At 40.0% G+C, this 18,812-nt stretch overlaps 2 protein-coding genes across 4 annotated transcripts; both read right to left on the reverse strand.

Moving 5' to 3' along the window:
- Positions 1-909: 909 nt before the first annotated feature.
- LOC125227082 (triokinase/FMN cyclase-like) lies at positions 910-9,482 on the reverse strand. Of its 3 annotated transcripts, none has more exons than XM_048131393.1 (16): positions 9,294-9,482; positions 7,221-7,365; positions 5,737-5,800; positions 5,357-5,467; positions 4,778-4,866; positions 4,604-4,693; positions 4,341-4,458; positions 4,120-4,247; positions 3,915-4,032; positions 3,632-3,750; positions 3,327-3,440; positions 2,845-3,007; positions 2,582-2,729; positions 2,220-2,319; positions 1,703-1,830; positions 910-1,034 (listed from the first exon to the last, which is right to left on the reverse strand). In XM_048131393.1, the coding sequence occupies exons 1-16, from the start codon at positions 9,296-9,298 to the stop codon at positions 920-922; spliced, it is 1,755 nt and encodes a 584-aa protein (XP_047987350.1). In that variant the 5' UTR covers positions 9,299-9,482; the 3' UTR covers positions 910-919. The 3 variants fall into 3 exon arrangements, with proteins under 3 accessions (XP_047987350.1, XP_047987430.1, XP_047987272.1); XM_048131473.1 differs by lacking the exon at positions 9,294-9,482 and adding an exon at positions 8,848-8,997; XM_048131315.1 differs by lacking the exon at positions 3,327-3,440 and having other exon boundaries at positions 3,518-3,750.
- A 917-nt stretch (positions 9,483-10,399) lies between these two features.
- On the reverse strand, positions 10,400-17,322 carry LOC125226994 (neutral ceramidase-like). The gene is made up of 15 exons (XM_048131210.1): positions 17,208-17,322; positions 16,407-16,642; positions 16,066-16,209; positions 15,813-15,989; positions 15,527-15,654; positions 15,233-15,431; positions 14,353-14,559; positions 14,065-14,184; positions 13,887-13,976; positions 13,595-13,711; positions 12,707-12,934; positions 12,391-12,486; positions 11,967-12,134; positions 11,475-11,587; positions 10,400-10,588 (listed from the first exon to the last, which is right to left on the reverse strand). Exons 2-15 carry the CDS (start codon positions 16,635-16,637, stop codon positions 10,411-10,413), a joined length of 2,196 nt encoding a protein of 731 aa, XP_047987167.1. The 5' UTR covers positions 16,638-16,642; positions 17,208-17,322; the 3' UTR covers positions 10,400-10,410.
- Positions 17,323-18,812: the final 1,490 nt, after the last annotated feature.

Below are 18,812 nucleotides of genomic sequence, written 5' to 3' on the forward strand. Positions count from 1 at the left end.
TTTAAACTCGTACTACATATAAGGTATCTTGATGGGAAAATTAGGGGAGTAAGTGTACGGTGTAATATTATTGTTTACTTGTACTCATTTGAGACAAGACGATGTTCGCCATAGTATAAATGTATAGAACAATATTGTAATTTGATACTTGTAGTTGTTGCCACTGTGATTATTAAACAAATTTTGTTGAAATGTTATCTTTTTATAATCTTCTAACATTCTTATCATAATAACCTATAATCGGAATAATTGTATATTCTCGATTCTTCTGACCTAATTTGGTAATGTGCATTATAAAGTACAACCAGCCGTGAAAGCGTCCTTTATGGTGCTCCCACACTGGCTTTTATAACACAGTGTGAGGGGGACAGGGCGACGGCATTGACATTACGCTGTCCCTGTCAAATCGTGTTATATAACGTTTATAACAGCCAGTGTGGGGGCACCATTATCAAAATACGTTCAAGCTCGCTGTATACTCTGTTGCGGTCAATTAATTACACACAATTAGGTACAGTTCGATAAACTTTATCGCATCGGTGCGTCTCTAATGCACTTACAAATAGTGTGAAAAGAACGGCCTGGGGCTATATCATTTATCACGCGACCATGCTTGCCTGCCTGAAATAGTAAAATTGTCCTTAAGGGTATAACAGTTTATATGTATTTTTGTAAGTATAGAGTCGTGGAATGTATGAGATCCCCTATATTCAGTGACTCTTCAGAAAATAAACTTTAGCAGGAACGCAACCTACCTATACACACTTAAGCCTCATTTACATGGTTCAAAAACTTGCACGCCATTTTTGATAATTTGCGGTAGATTTGTAGATGTACCTTATATTCGTAGCTTCTATAAATAAGACATAAAAAATATATGGGTGGCGGGTGGCAAGTAAAACTGCAACAAAATGTAAATTCAGCATGTATGAGCAATAGAGGTGAGAATGGAGTGCAGCCACACAGCCGCGCCGCGTGCGCCTGCGTCCTCGTCGCTCGTGTAACCAGCTGCCACGTACGACGCGCGTCCCGCTCTGAAATCAGATAAATGACAGTTTAATATACTTATCCATCTCTTTCTTTGCCTGGTTGATGACATGATGACTGGTCGAAACACGAAAGCTGGTTTGAATCAAATTAACGTGGCTTTTGGACATTACGTCGCAGCAGAACAGTATGGCCACTCCCTCTCCCCGCTGAAAGCGCCGCCCACCCCCTCTCGGTTACCTTACAGTTACCGCCTGTCAAAAACGCGAACAGTCAACCTGTCATATCTCACTCATACAAGCATAGTACGGTTTCACCTACACGAGCTTAACGCGCCTCTTTCATATATTTGATCGCCAGTGTCCGAGATGTGGCAGAACCACTGCCGCAGAATAGACATACCCGTATATGTATTTTCAGTGACAGTACGTCGACAGGCGGAGCACTGTCAGTGAAAGGGTCATTGTTTTGTGGAAGTACAGTGAGCTGCGAAATTGCATAGAGACATTATGAATTAATTCATTGATAAGTTCGCCTTGCACTTTTGCAGCTCATTGTCACGCTAACATGATCATGTTAGTTGTTCATATATGCGGCAATAGTTTGTACAAGAAGAACGTTTCGTGAAATCCAAAAATGTTATAAGTTCGGGCCAGCGTAATATAACAAATCGCAGTACATATTCCACGTCCAATAGTTATATCCATATATTTACCTGGCAGTCATACCAGCGGTGGCGCGCGCGCCTTTCTCTGCAGCCTCGTCGGCCTGCGCAAGCGCTGTCTTCAAGCCCTTTGGCAGGCTTTGCTTGAACGCCGTAGCAGCCGCGTGGAGAGTATCCAACTGCAACCACAAACAAATATTTGTTAGTTTCTGTTGCGCTTTTTTTTTCTTCAAACGAATGTCAGTACTTACTGCCCTCCTAAGCCGACAAGCGCTATCTCAAATAAAATTCTATAGATGACAGTTCAGTACCAGGCCACCTATAGCCATCACGTATGATTAGGTAGGTATGACGTAAGAGGGGTGCGGACCTGCCGCGAGTGTGGTTAAATGTGCTATAAAGATTTGCTACGTGTGCCACCAGTGACGTTCCCAGCGGTAAAAACCAGTCCCTGTATGAATATGATGAAGGGATGAGTAAATTTTTTCCATTTCTTACTGTGACAAATTGTGTTTGCCAGACTGTATTACGGTATTTTAAACTACCGTGTATTATGTGTCTAATTTACCATAGTCCTGTCTCCAGGCTCAGCGCCGCCATACGTAGAGATGGCGTGCATGGCGGCCTCCCACGCCGTCAGCCAGGACGTCGCGTCTACTACGTTAGCACTGAAACAACCGCTTACTTTATCTAGGAACACGTGAGTTAACAAACGTCTATCTCGTCTAGAAAGTGCGCTATGGTGGATCGATGCAAATGTAGGTACTTAAGATACATATAGCATATCACTTTTCTGCGAACGACTTTGTTTGAAAACATGTCTATGATTCTAATAGTTTAGATGTAAGATGATATTGTAGAGATCTAATAGTTTAGATGTAAGATGATATCTTAGAGATAGGTGTCTTAGATACTATAAAACTGCATTACCTGGCAAAAGACTGTGATGCTGCTGAAAGGCCCAAACTGTAGATTCCACCCGACGTGCCACCCATGTCGGTTTCTGCGATCTCCGAGAGCTCCCACAACACGTTGCAAGGGTACTCTACTGATGCCGTTTTCAGGTATGATAGAATTGCTGCAAAATATATACACAAGTAAAATATGTACCTGTTTCAAATTAATAGAAACTTGGAGCAAGTCGACTATCAACTAGGTAAGCAACTCTTTTGAACTTTATATTAAAATCTTACCTAATGCAAATTTTTTGATCGTTATTCCACAGTCTCCATCTCCGCAGCCTGAGTCTAGCCTGTTTAGCAGTTCTTCTTGTTTGACCATTTCTTCGGCTGCCTTCGTAAGGCTACTCTTGAACAGTTTTTGTTGTGTAGATGATAACGACGGGCCAGTTGCAGCCTGAAGAGTGAATAATCTATTTTAGTTATGAGTGTTATGACAAAATGAAAAACAGCGGCGGTCGGTGTGTAGGTGTAGGTACACCTACTTTATCCACACTCTCTTCCCAGATAGCTTAAGTGGGCACAGTAGCCATAGCCATCCCGACCAAACTCGCTCTGCAGCAGCGTATTGTCATCCGCGTGTCTGGACGCTACACCCGCTATCTAGCCCACAGCTGCAGTCGGCGCATCCAGCAACTCCTGCCACAAACTCCTTGGGTCCTTGCCTTATACATGGCCTAAGGACCTACAGTAAATAGACAGCTGTCCTGACTCACCTTCGTAGCATCGCTCTGCAGCAGCGTATCATCATCCTCATGTGGCTCATCGCAGCGTCTGGACATAGCACCGCCTATCCAGCCCACAGCCGCAGTCGGCGCGTCCAGCAGCTCCTGCCACAAACTCCTTGGGTCCTTGCCTTATACATGGCCTAAGGACCTACAGTAAATAGACAGCTGTCCTGACTCACCTTCGTAGCATCGCTCTGCAGCAGCGTATCATCATCCTCATGTGGCTCATCGCAGCGTCTGGACATAGCACCGCCTATCCAGCCCACAGCCGCAGTCGGCGCGTCCAGCAGCTCCAACCAAAGGTCCCCTCGCGTCTGGTTTAAGTGCAGCAGGCAAATCTGGAAGCCGTGCATCTCTAGCGAGGTCTTCACGTGCCCGGAGTATATCCGTTCCACTACGATTTTCTTGCTTTCTGTAAAAGGTGCCTAAGTAAGTCCTGAACTTTTTTCACGACATTCATTAAATTCATGATTTTTTTTTCACTATTAACAGTAAGTACCTATATCAAAAATATAATTAAGTGAAATGAGAAATTTTCATCGAGGATTCTAAGAAGAAATAAGTATACTGTTTAACCTAAATAATCCTTTGTTTCGGCACTGATGATGTTCATCTCCATGAACGAGGTGCCTCCCAAATTATCGATCATGACAGCTACTCTATCTCCAGACTTCAGTTTAAGATGTGCAATAATCTGAAAACATTTCAAAGCATTAACATATAATTTTCCCTCATCAAAGTTGTTTCCAGTCAGATCCAGAGAAGATAAGTTTGTATGGACCTGGTCGAGTATCATGGAGACAGTTTCTTTGGCTGTTCCCATCTTCATCTTCTTGATTCCCGCTTCACCGTGCACTCCCGCGCCCAGCTCCATCTCATCATCAGCTATCTCGAACAGCGGCGGTTGACCTGATGTACAAAACATGAATATAATTGCATAGTAAGTACCACGCAGATTTTTCAGAAGTAGACAAAAGATTTGCGTTCATAAGTTCATAATACCTGGCAATGAACAAGCACTCAGGCACACTCCTAGGGTGGCCATGGACTCGTTGGCTTCGGCGGCTATTTTCCGTATGGAAGCCAAGTCATAACCCTTCTCCGCCATAGCTCCGCACAGCTGTAATTCAATCAACTTGATTTTTATTCACACACGTCCTTCTACGTAACTCTGTCTGTGTCTGTTTTGTGTGTGACCCCGTGAGCGTCTGTTAAAATGGTGTTTTATAAATGAACTAAAGCAGAGTGGTTAAAATAGAATTTACCTTGTAAAAGTAGACTTCTCCACACATGCTCCTTCCTCCTGTTTTATTATGACTCGAGGCCACATCTTCCCCAACGATAAGACCTTCCACCTGGAACACCAGCAACGTGTTTAAAAAATCCTGTATATTTTTAATCGGAGTAAATACGAGAAAATAAACTACTTCCAATCCCACCTTTAAGCCAGCGATCTTTGCCTTTTCTATAGCTTTCCCGAAGTTCAGCCTGTCTCCAGTGTAATTTCCAATTATAACAATCACGCCACCTAGAAATATAAAACAATTACTTTCTTTAATTTTATTAAATTTCTGGCCATTGCAACGAATTATAATAACAATGTAGGTATTAGTGAAAAGTCAGGTTTTACCTACACAGATCCTCGTGAAACGATAAAACAATTGACTCTTTTAACAGCTACTATTTGCCTTTTCCACGTGCACATGCACACACGCTCCTGCTTCCTTTTAGCTAAAAATTTGTCAACTAATATTTCATGTTTTTTAACCCCCGACGCAAAAACGACGGGGTGTTAAGTTTGACGCGTCTGTCTGTCTGTCTGTCTGTGTGTGTGTGTCTGTCTGTGGCATCGTAGCTCCCGAACGGATGAACCGATTTAGATTTAGTTTTTTTTGTCTGAAATCTGAGTTAGTCGGGAGTGTCCTTAGCCATGTTTCATGAAAATCGGCCTACTATGTCGCGGTCGGGGGTTTTTTCAAAATTTTAATTTTGTGGTTATATATTGACTTGCCCCTCACCGGAATTGTATTTGTAGAGCTGGGCAATCCCGTAAAGCACGTGCCCCGTGGGTGGGGACGCGAACACGCTGCCCGCCACCGCGCCATCCAGCATGCCGTTCCCCACCAGACCTGGACACAAATTTTAGCAAGGTAAGTTTTCATATAGGTTGTGAGATACCACTAGACGGCATGCTAAAAAACTTAAGCGAAACTGACGCCATCACTGGTCAGGAAGCCATGGCAAACTGTGTCAGAGGCCTACTTGGGGTCGTCCGTCGCGCGTCGCGCCACAGCAGCAAGTAGTGCTGTAAGTTTTCTCAATACTCCCCATCCCTCCCTCGCTCGCCATTATCAACAAAGGTAACTTTAATTGGGCATTTAACATGTATTTATCCTACCTCCTGCAAAAGGTTCATGGCCCGAACCGCCACCTCCTAGAACTGCAACTCGTTTCGAATCTACCTGAAATAACCACAAAATTAAAATTTTGAAAAACCCCCGACTGCATAGTAGCTAAGATCACTCCCGACTAACTCAGCTTTCAGACAGAAAAAACTAAATCGGTTCATCCGTTCGGGAGTTACGATGCCACAGACAGACACACACACAGACAGACAGACAGACAGACGGATAGACAGATAGACAGACACGTCAAACTTATAACACCCCGTCGTTTTTGCGTCGGGGGTTAAAAAAGTAGACAAGCATAAGTCGGATTAATAATAGTGGCGTAATTCATGATGTTACTGTTCATATTGCTTTTCGGGGGTCTATCACAATTTCGTCACCGGTTCTACGAGATGTCTAAAGACCATACTATTGAATTAGGGTATCCCGTAATTGATGGTCATGTGCATGTAATCCATACTCCATACTAATATTATAAATGGGAAAGTGTGTGTGTCTGTTTGTTTGTCCGTCTTTCACGGCAAAACAGAGCGACGAATTGACGAGATTTTTAACCGCCTTCCAAATCTCAAGGGAAGGGGTTCTCAATTCGTCTGTATTTTTTATTTTTTTTTTAAGTGTTTGTTCCTCGATATCTCCGTCGTTACTGGACCGATTTTGAAATTTTTTTTATGATTGAATGTATATGCATATAGATTGGTCTCATTTTTCTCAGAACCCAGTTCTGGTGATGGGATCCTGGAGAAATCGTGGGAACTCCTCAAATCTGAAAAGCATACATATTGTGATTTTTGTGTTTTTAAAGGAACAGAATGCATTTACGTACGGAACAGTGACATTTGGTGCAGTGGAACTCCTGATGATGGTCAGAATGGAACTCCTCAAATCTGAACGGCACACTTATAGTGACTTTGGTATTTTTATAAGAACAGCATGCACTTACGTCCAGAACAGTGACATTTGGTGCAGTGGAACTCCTGATGATGGTCAGAATGGAACTCCTCAAATCTGAACGGCACACTTATAGTGACTTTGGTATTTTTATAAGAACAGCATGCACTTACGTCCAGAATAGTGACATTTGGTGCAGTGGAACTGCTGATGATGGTCAGAACGGAACTCCTCAAATCTGAACGGCACACTTATAGTGACTTTGGTATTTTTATAAGAACAGCATGCACTTACGTCCAGAACAGTGACATTTGGTGCAGTGGAACTGCTGATGAAGAGTGAGCCGCCCCTGGTTAGAGTTCCGTTCTGATAATCATTCTCACCTGTAAGTACTTCAGAATCATCCAAATTTCAAAATTGGTTCAGAAATGACGGAGATATCGAATAACAAACATTAAAAAATATACAGACGAATTGATAACATAATCCAACATTTGAAAGTATTTATCACCAGAACCCCGAGCGAAAGCGCGGGTAAAAGCTAGTAAATAAATAAATCCTCCACAAGTGTTAACTGTTCTACCTTGGTCCTGACGGTGATGACGCGGTGCTTGGGGTGCAGCTGCAGCATGGGGTAGGTCGCCACCACCCCTCGCAGATTGTCGTCCACGCAGCTCTCCGGGGTGTTTATTATCTTCTTCGTCACTGGCTTGCGAGACATCCTGGAACTAATATGATTCTATTTCAATTTCATTCATCTTGAAAGCGCAAACTTAACTTTGTCTAATTACTATACCTTGTACTTTTAGCTGTTCAAAAAAGTGTAAACAAACCGGAGCCGTCAAATTTGACAGATCCAGGGGTAGTGAACCTTTTACGGCCAGATCGAAGAATAAAATTGTAGGTGGCTACTTACTTGGTACTTTTTATTTATAGTGAGCCAATTTTAATGATTAAAATTTTCGTATTTAAAAATAATTGAGCTCACTACTATAGTCCGTTTCATTCCAAAAACATATACCTACTTTCGCTTAATTTTACCAAATACACATGTACAATTAGACAAGACGAGTGTAAGTACAAGTTTATAATGGGTCAGCAAAAGCACATTGCTAATGTGGAACCAGAAAACTGGAGAAGATGCGAAGAACATGTCATCAAGGAAGAGAAGAAAATGAAAGAGTTAGACAACAAGATTGACGATTTGGCCGAGAGAATAATAATAAATGTGACAGGATCATCTTCGTCTTCATCCTCATCGTCCGTCATCGTCCTCACCAGAATAAAATAACGTATATATAAAGTATTGCGTGTTACTTAAAAATATACATATGTTTTCACCATTAAACACATAGAATAGAACGACACATTTTTTTTCATATTTTTTTATTTTTTCATGCACAGATAATCTTAATTTTATTTCTATTGCTTTTTTATATTTCTCTGTCTTTCATCAAAATTTAGTGTGGTACCTATAAATATTACTGAATCAACTAAACTACCATCTAGTATAAAAAATACATAAATATAACAATCATCATCTCATACGGAGAAACGGAAGCTCGAAAACACAAATATCAAATTTGGAACAGATGATGATGATGATGATTGATAACAAGCAATGGAAAATGTCAGATAAAATTAAAAATTTATATATACTTATATTTTAGTAGTGTTACACCCAGATTAAAATGCAACCATGAGTTTTAAACCTCTGCAAAATTGGGTACTTTTTGGTTGATGATTCCCTGAAGAAAATAATAATATTAATTAAATGTAATGACGATATGCTTGTATTCATGAAGGTGTATTATGTTTCGTCAAATTAATCGAAATTACATGTTAGTGGAATGAAATGGAAAATAGTAGTGAACTCAATTTATTTTTAAATAGAGAAAAAAATCAGGAACCAAACGTTACCTAATAAACAACCCTCAAATTTGACAGCTCCGGTTTGTTTACACTTTTTTCAAGAGCCAAAAGTACAAGGTATAATTAGGTAAAAGTTACCTGTGTATGACATGTGTAAACAAACAATATTTCTGGATATTTGTGCAGAAATATGTGCACATTTTCAGTTGGTAGGTATCTATAAAACATCACGGACTTACATATTGACAACAACAAATATCATAAACATTTAAATTGTAAAGAGTATTAGAACTGTAATAATCATAAACTAGCTAGAATATTGCTAGTTAAAAACTTACTTTTGTAGCTTGCTTTAAAAGATAAACTTCCACAAATTACACTAACCGATTCTATTTGAATTGCATTATAAATTATGTTATTTCGGTTTAGATAGCCGGCTCAAACTAACTACCAAGAGTACCAAGTAGTGTTAATAGCATTATTGTCTCATAATCTTAAGTAGTATCTTATCACCGAGAGCAAAAGTTTACGACCTCTGCCTGATAACGTTGTTTATAACTTTTATTTAGCTATAAAAACCATGTCTAATTAAGGTCCTATATCTACTTTCCGACAAAAGATTATTTGTTTTAAATATTAGGTACTACTGGTAGTATTTGTTGTAATTAATTAGATGTTTGATTTAAATTATTGTTATTAAATACCTACTTACCTACGTAAAAGGTAAGGCACAAAAGGAAACAAGAAACATTTTTGAGAGATATTGAAAGATAAGAAAACATACCTCATCCCAAATTTGTGTAGTTTTAGGATCAGTATTAACTTCTAACTTGACATTTAAAGAGTTAAGGAAAACACAGCACGAATGTTAACTACACACATTGTTGATATAAATACAATTGTCTGTAGAGGAAAAGTATAATAACAAGAGAAGCCACAATAACAACGTGAAGTCTAGACGTTGACTGATTTTTCCATAACACACGTAACAATGGTTTGTATAGAAACCAAGTTGATGGTTTGAATGGCATCATAATACCAGCCGTTCAATCACATTACATCAAACAAATATAACTTATCCAGTCTGATATACGAAAATGATCTTAAATCCTTGGTACTTCGGTTGACTTTTCCTACTGAAGTAATCGTAGTTATAACGTTTTTAATACACTGGCCATTAACGTGCTAGCCAACGACTGATAGCGTTATTTTTAGTCCCACGCACAAGTTCTAGGCTGGCTGTGATGCGAGCGAAGGTCTCATCTCGTTGGTACCTAAGAAAATGTAGTCTTTGAGGTTATACTTATGCATCTAACATAGATCAATCATCGCATTTTCCAGGGGCCAAATATATCATAATGTTAAATATGTTAACAATTGCGTCCTGAATGGCCATTCACAGTCACTAATATCTTGTTGACTGTGCAATCGTATGTCTCCTGTGTCAACAATCTCGATAGTTAACTAATCAGAAACAATTAAGTTTCCAATTCGAATACATATCTTCTATTGTTTTCATTTTCGTCCAAAACTCATTATCTCATTAAACAAGGTAAAAAGTTGATGATTTTGTTTTAGCTAGGTAAAACAGTTTTATAAATAAGAACGTTATTGACTAATAAAATAAACTGCATTACGGGATACTCCGCCTATTTCACAACAGTGACACTTCGCCTTTTATTGCCTGTTCACCAAGGGAATATTGACGCTGATCAACCCAGAAATAGGCACAGAATTGTCAGTGTCAAGTATCAATGTCACCGTTGTGAAATAGGCCACTACGTCATTGTAACTTGAACGGCCACTGCACTGCACTATTAGAATCCGTGTGTGTCGGCTCAAGTTATATTAACACTATAGCTACTACTGTTAAATAAAACACTTTAGTATAAATAAATAATTTATATAACATTAAAGCTGTTGCTGTATCCCTCGAACTCTGTGATTGTCCCGAACAGGCTCCGTCGGGATCCATAATAGACGACACGGTAGGGCGCAGTCAGGGCGTCTTCTGGTACCGTCCACTCAAACGTAGCCCGACTCGTGCCGAGCACCGTTGATACGCGCTCCCAGTAGAACCTGAAACGGAGGGACACAATGATATCAGTTAACTGAACCCGTGCAAAGATGTCAATGGCGTACCAAAAATTGTGTTTTCCATGCTACAGTGGAATAATTAGGACATCTCTTGCACCTGATTGTATTGACTATTTACAATTCAGTAGATATTAGTTGAGGAGTACCTAGTCTAAAATAGTTATTTGTTATACAAGGGGCCAAAGTTGTATTTTAACGCCGAGTGTGGAATTGAAAAACGAGCAAGTGAAAGGATTCTATAGTTGAACCACGAGCGAAGCGAGTGGTTCGAGAATAGAATCCTGAACTTGCGAGTTTTTAACACACATTTGTACCCGAGTGTAACACAAAACTTTTCCCCTCACTATAGCGAGGAAACTACAACGCAAAAAAATCGTTTATCACTGCTTCCAGTAGTTCCACAGGTGGTAAATCATCTTTATTACTAGATTCACCTACTTTTAGCAATTTTAAAGCAGTTAATTTGACTTTATTCAAGGTCAAATTACTTTACCCACTAGTCGATAAAATGCGTTTTTACCCGCTGGTATTAAAGGACAAAACACGTGTTTCCGAGCTAGTGAGGGGAAAACAATATTCCCAATGTCGCACAAGCTTGCCTAACTTTAGACATTTGATTACTTTCTTGGAGATAATAAAAAGAAAAGTTAGGTCCAGATTCCCTACAAATATGTAGGTATTTATGACGCGCAGCCACTGATAGCTAGTTCAGTATCCAAGTCAATCAAGCGACAGACATTGATCTCCTAAACCCGATTGCTATTTATTTATCATGCATCAGGATATTGTATTTAATAGTCATAGTTGACTTTATAACAACGTCAACCAGCATCAGTTAATCAAACCGAAGTAATGATCAGAGTCATACTTTGTTTCCCAGTTGGCGTCGGTAGCAATGGTCACCCACTCGCCCAACTCCTGCCGCTGAATGACCGCGTGCGACGACCCCTGCCGAAGGTTATTGCGAGGGTTCGCGGCCACCTGAAAAAGTAAGTTTAAACTATATAGGTACAATCAATCTAACTGAACGACTATTGACTGACAAAAAAGGCATTTATACAGTATCTAATGCCCGCAGTCGTTTACCTTTAAATTATCCGTTCATTAAATTGTCGCATCGCATTAAGCTCAGAATGTACTTAAAAGTGGAAAATTGAATGCCTTATGTGAGACTTTAAGTCACTGCCTCTGAATCGATACTCTAGCGCTCTACAAACTGAGCCACGAAAACCTAATGACCAGTGAATCTTTCCACCAAATGGATCAATGTGGCATTTAATTTTTTTTTTTTTTTAAACCTGTTAAACATGAAACACCACACTCCGTTAGGTTTGATCTTCAACAAGCTGTTAATACGTACAAAAGTAGCACTAATAGTTTCCCCCCTCGCAACGGTTGCGGGAGGCTGTTCCGTGACATCCCCGAAGCTGGCGCCGATGGGCGAGTTGTCCACTATCACAGGTAGGATTAGTGAGATCGTCCGCGCGATGTTGTCGGCTGGCTCTGGCCCTGGTGCCACAGAACCGCCCTGTAAGCAAACAAAATATAATATAAAATTATCCTTCGAGTCTTAACTGACTAAGCATTGTCAGGTAGGGCTGCAGCGCTTTTTATGGGTGTGTAAGCTAACATGACTACAAGACAGAAGTGTAGTGTGCCTGTCAAACAAACGGGCTGATAAAACTTAGCACTTTTATTTCCGAGTGTCGAAAGAAAATTAATAGTGTCAGTTAACCTATTCCGAAATTTTACATTTGGATACTCGTTTATTGTATTTTACGCACCTGTATCGCGACAGCGGTGAATTCGTCGAACTTATTCAGGAAAATATCTAGCGAGTTAGGGCCGAAGATCGTAGAAGCTGCCTCGTATCTTTGCACCTGAAATAAATAACATTAATTCAGCAAAATGTCACCCAGAAGCCAATTACTTTACTAAGGGATCTACGATGAGGCATCACCTTAACCTCTCGTAAAAATCACAATTAAATTGCATGAGGCACAGGTCTACTCGTAATCAAAAGAGGGGTTAAACGTAGAGGTTAATCGAGCGATGATCACCCTGAACTCTGATACGATACCTAATTGACATACTTAGTACCTGGTACTCCTCAGGCGTGGCCACATAATGGATGTACTCGTTGGTGAGCCCCGAGACGACCACACGAGGCGGCAGGCCGAGGCGCTCCATAGCGGCGCCAACCACGTCGCGAATGCGGCGCCCGGACATGGTGGTCGGCTCGCCGGGAACTCCCGCGATGGCCAGCCCACCCAGGTACACCACCGTGGCTGACACGATTCTGGGATGCCAGGGGAGTGGGAAGTTGGCCTGAAACCAAAATGATTTTTAAGGTAAGCTGCGCAATTCTCGCATAGGTATTAACCGTTACGGTTAATTCCTTAGTAACGTAACGTACTACAAAAAAGCTGAGCTGAACACTGGTTTTAAGGGTTTTTACTGGTGCAAGAATTCACCGAATAATATTTTTTGTTCCTTTATACCATACATAACATAACTATTCTCATAATTATATATAAGAAACCTAAACTTAAAAGCTAGTTTATGTCTAATATAGACCCTTGAGGCACTGTACTACGGATACTGGCGACATTTCCTGGCTGTATGGCAATGCTGATACGTGCGAGGAAGTCGCCAGCTCTTCGGTCACCACTTCACCATCTACCGCAACCAGACGCTTCGCGATTTCTGTGAAAAACTTGTTCGCGCTGAGACCCCATGGCCCTAGAGTTTCTACGCCCAAAGGTAGACAAAAGTATTCTTCTCATATATCGCAGTATTATGTATAATAGGACTTACTGTACAAACTTAGTTTAGATTGTGGCTAAGACCATTTTCGAACGATTACCTCCAAAATATACGTCTATATTCGTTATAATAGTAGAAAAAAAAACTAAAAGAATGAGATCTCTGGTTATATCATGCTCCTGTGCTAAAGTACTGGCAATTATTTTAGTAGGTAACACTTACTCGACCAGTCATCAGTAAGATGGGTTTAGGCGCGTGGCACTCGATGTCTTCTTCTGTGGGCGGTGATGTTACGACGCCTCCAATCGCGTCCAGTAAAGGGTTGCCTGATATGGTGCCCTACGGATAAAAACATAATTACTTATGTATTTTTCTAACAATTTGGGAGACTACAATTGTCGGTCCGCCGGTTCGTGATCAATCAATGAAATGATTTAATTGATATAGTGTAGGTATATTTGTTTGAGTTCTATCGGTAGCTACGCTATTTGGCACCTGTTAAATTAAGACTCACCTGAGTAATGTTTAATGTGTTGGCGCCGTCAATAGTTCCAGAAGCAAAACTGTGTCCCAACGCAGCATTGCATCCTGTGACTTGTTCATTCTGAAATCGTAAACCTATACTTAATCAAATAAAGCTAACATATTATAGCTTATCCATGAATAATGTTTGAAAAGTCTTTTTGACATACCTCATTAAAAACCTGTCCGACAGGATCATATTTAGATACAACTTGCTCAGCCATATTCAGGAATTGGTGGACAACATTGATGTCTCCTCTCAGTTCCTGTCCAGCATTATTGAGCGCTTCCTGGAAACAGTAAGAACATCTCAATCACTAAGATAAATCTCCATAATTGAAAAATGTATGTCAATTGGGCTGTAATTTATACTAGATAACTGTACCACTTTGCAAAATCAATAATTTTAACGCATTGAGCAACACATTGACAGAAACTGCCTAGTGCCTATTACTTACCAGTGCTCCTTCATACACTGCTGTCCCAATAATCCTGGTGCTTTCAAACATGTCTTCTCCCGGGCCTAAAGAGTAACAGCGCTCTCCCGCAGCGCACAGTAGGAATTGGTTGTCGCACTCTTCCCCACTGAACTCGCATCGGGCTCCGCGCAGGTTGGGCGATACATCGCCGAGATTCGATGCGAAGAAACCGGCTACGACGTCTGCCTGAAATGGAAACACCGATTTTTACTAAGCCGTAGATGTTTCAGAAATATTTTTAATCGTCTAGGAAACTTTGAACCATCTTCAAAAAAACCACATTCTATGGTTGTCCCGTATTTTTATGAGTACGTACAAATATAACATATTTTTTATTTCGTCTTAATTTTAAATGAAACGAAACGCTTTTATCAAAGCGAGCGGCTCGGTGTTACAACACACATTTCTTCTAACCGACCCAACCGCCGCTAGCTCGCTCTTCGGAAGCTTGAGCTTATAATTATTACAAGATCAATCCCAGCATTCATCGTATCACAAGGAAATTCAACGTGCCACACAGCCCGTGGACCAAGTCTACAATATCGAAGGATTGGGGGCCCCCTTGACACGCTGGTCTTCAGAACCACATCAGGTGAGTCCTATTATAATTATTTGAAGTCTGCTTGATTTCTTACACAATGGTAGTTAGATGCAATTTTTGTCGTAAAAACCTCATGCTGCTGCCGCTTAGGTACATAAGGTTGCGGGACTTGAAGCATCACGTCCTGAATCTTTTTCTGTTCCGTTTTTGACTGGTATTTGAATAAATATGGTCATAAATCGCCTCTGTGGCCTTGACTAGCATTTTTTAATTAGTATGAGGTATAAATCGAAAAGTTGTTTGATAGTTGATACACACCTGACCAACAAACTTGCCAGGGTTCAACATGGCCTCCATCTTTATGGAAGCGTAGCCCAGATTGTCCGAGGACACCAGCAAATTGGTCATGTTCATGCTGGTCGTGTGGACTGGGAACCAGTTCATGACACCGTGAAGGGAGCCGTCTTCCTTCACTATTCTGACCTGGGTGAGGACGTTGTCGGTGTTACGTTCGTACCTGGAATTATTTCCAACAAATCGTTTATTATTAGCCTCTTATGACAGAGGAAACGTTTCAGGTGAAACCGAATTTCAAAGAGATAAGAGCCTTACCTTTCTCTTTCTTCCGGTGGGTTATATTCGTACGAATATGGTGATCTATTCATGTTGGCATTAGGGACCGTTGTTGTGCTGTAAAACAGGCGCGCTGGCACCATGTTGTCATGAGCACGGACAATACTCTGGAATGGGAGACGACTGACTAAATCGCGAGTGGAACAGTATGTAGGCATACCTGGACGACGAGAGCAGTAATTGTTTATAAGGGTCTTAAATATCAAACTTGTGCTAGCTCGAAATTCAGAGAAATTAACAAGTAAATGTCAATAACATTTCTTACATTTGTGATTCCCGTAACATAAGCATCGAAGGTTTCTCTAGAGAAGCCGAGGATGCTGACGTCAAGGATGAAGTCCACCAGATACCCGCCCGGCGCCGCGTGAGTGTGCGTTCCTGTCAGTATCACGTTCTGCAGCGTGTATAGCTCGCCATACATGGCTTGGAGATTCCTGACAACCTGAATAAAAAAAATACAGTTATTAAGCACTCTTAAACTGGGGATAATAGCTGGTGGAACATTACATTATACTTACTTCCCGCCTAACAGCAATACCAATAGATTGAACGTCGGCGGTGACAAGAACTATTCTTTTACCATCTTTTTCAAAGATGAAGGATCGAGCGAACTGTCGGGTATGGAGGCCAGCACCGGATTGAGATAACTCAGCGTATCCCATCTGGAAATATGGAGTAAAATTAAAACTTGAGGATCTCATCTCATCATTAATATGGTTTTCATTCATACATGCTCCTCGTCGGCTAACAAATATCAAAAAATATTAAAGCTTGAGGATCTCATCTCATCATTACGATATTTCTACATGCTCCTCATCTTCTAACAAATATTAAAATATTGTACTCTCGGAACACTTACGAATGTGATCTCCACACACGGTCCTGTCATATCAGCAATCCCGACGCCAACTTCATACAGTAGCTCAGTCGGGGCCTCCGTTGTTGTGGTCACTTCCGTCCCTTCGGTGGTCGTAATGTCGTGGATCGGGCCCTCATCAGTGACCACGAAGTATATTGTGACCGACATGCCGGCTATCACACCCAGGGACACCCCCGTAATGATTAACTTGGCGAGTAGTGAAATCGCCATCGTTCCTAGAATACATCTTTAATATAGGTAAACCTTAGATATTTACTGTATAATTTACACAGACGAAGTGTTGATGGCTCTTTTTTGTATCATACTTGTTTTGTATAGATTGTCTGGTTGTTTGTAGCCTCTGACAAAGAATGTAGGAATCGATTTTATAATCAGAGGTGCGTAATCTTTATTGAGCAGCTGACGAAAAATGCAGGATTTGTATGTATGACTTACCAATTCGTTACAAGGTATTAATACCCTTGCCTCGATATAATACAAAAATAATTTAAGAAGTTTATAAACTTAGTTATCATACAGGTACAAATACTTTTTTTTCTATAACTTTTATAGTAAGCTACTACTATTATAGTAAGCTCTTTAAGACTGGTCACACGTGCGAGAGCGACACCAGACCCAACTTTGACCCTCTCATGTGGACACACTTTTACTAGTCTGACACGAACGCCTTTCTGGACCGGTGATAATGTTCAATTTAGTATGGCAAAAAAATTGTGAGCTCAGTCTCTATTGAAGGTCCATGGATGAGACAGGACAGATACTAATATTATATGTACTTACCTTAGCTTTCAGAGCACTTTTTGTATGAATGAACTTGTCTTTCTAATTTTAATAATTATATTTTAATGCACCATTTTGTAGGTACACGTGTTTATGACTAGAGTGTAAGGCAAAGAGAGAATTAATCAAACTTGTCAAATGATAATGATTATCTGTTATTAGTATCATGATACATGCCTAATTAATATTGCTAATGATAATTCAGTGTCAAACGCAAGGAGGGGGTTTTTATTTGTGAAATTTCTACAAAAACAAACTTTTTAAGGTTCCGTAGGCAATAAAATTCTTGTAAAGTTTGTCCATGTTTGGACAAAATTTTACAATGTTTTCGAAACTCGTCACTCGTCCTTTTTGACCTCCTTTAAACGCCTGTTGCATAAAATACTATAAAGGTACAAAAAATAAGATGATAGAAGATCGATAATAATATCTTCGCTTTCGAGCGAGCACTTCCACCTCGCTCCCGTTCTGAGATAAATAAAAAGAGGGTTAGTTGGCAGGATCAGAAGTATAATGAATTAGGTACGTTTAAAATAAGTTTACATAATAAGTTTCTAATGGGTCGACAATGCGCATGTGACACTCCTAGAGCTTCAGGCGTCCATAGGTTACGGTGACCGCTTTCCATCAGGCGGACCGTATACCTGTTTGCCACCGACGTGGTATAAAAGAAAAATACAACTGTTCTCTATCCAGTATTATCAATTTATCAGCATACCCTGTACCTACAATTAATTGTTAGGCATATGTTTTAATCATTTTTTAAGTCTTTATCTAATACCTATAATGTTCACGTAATAAGATTATGGATCCAGAAGGTATTATTTACTTTAATATTTACTAATCTTTACTTTTTATCTTGCTTGCGTCGTGATTCGGGGGTATTATGTTAGGTATCAACGTTCAGCGTTAACATCGTAACATTGATTAATTTCCAATCATTTTACAACGTTGTACAGTCGTCATCAGCTATATCGTAGCAGTCGAAATGCTCAAAAACATCTGAACACGCACTCATGCTTCGATAAGTTTTTCTCTGAATCCTATATAAAGATTTAGCAATAAAAAATATATCGTTTTTGGAATTATTTAATGATCGACGACTCTTGGCCGGAACAACACTTAATATTATATGTATAGCACAATATAGCATAATATATTTAAAATGTAATGCGGCATATGTGTACTGGCGCAATCGGTAGGATGGTTGCCCAGCGTTGACGCCAAAATGTCGAGTAATTAACCCCTCGTATGCTTAGACACCGATCCGTGCGTGGGAATATTAATCTATTGTTTTAAATGTCAAGGTCACTATTTCAATGATCAAAATTGACAGGCCGCATACGAGGGGTTAAGAGCGAATATTCAAAACTTAACTGACAGTAGGTAGTCAATTCGCTTTGACAACGTCCGCTATATTATAAATTATAAAAAATATATGTATATATAGCATAATGTATTTCGAAGGGTTTGTGAAACTGGAACATACTTTAAATTCTTAAAATACATAACGAGAATAAAATAAACTACGCCATGTATTCAAATGCTTTAAAAAATTACAACTAATGGCAAGTTTTTTCTGCCAGATGAACCCAACCTTGTTAT

The sequence above is a fragment of the Leguminivora glycinivorella genome, chromosome 1, assembly GCF_023078275.1.
Source record: "Leguminivora glycinivorella isolate SPB_JAAS2020 chromosome 1, LegGlyc_1.1, whole genome shotgun sequence".
In the NCBI taxonomy this organism is placed as follows: domain Eukaryota; kingdom Metazoa; phylum Arthropoda; class Insecta; order Lepidoptera; family Tortricidae; genus Leguminivora; species Leguminivora glycinivorella.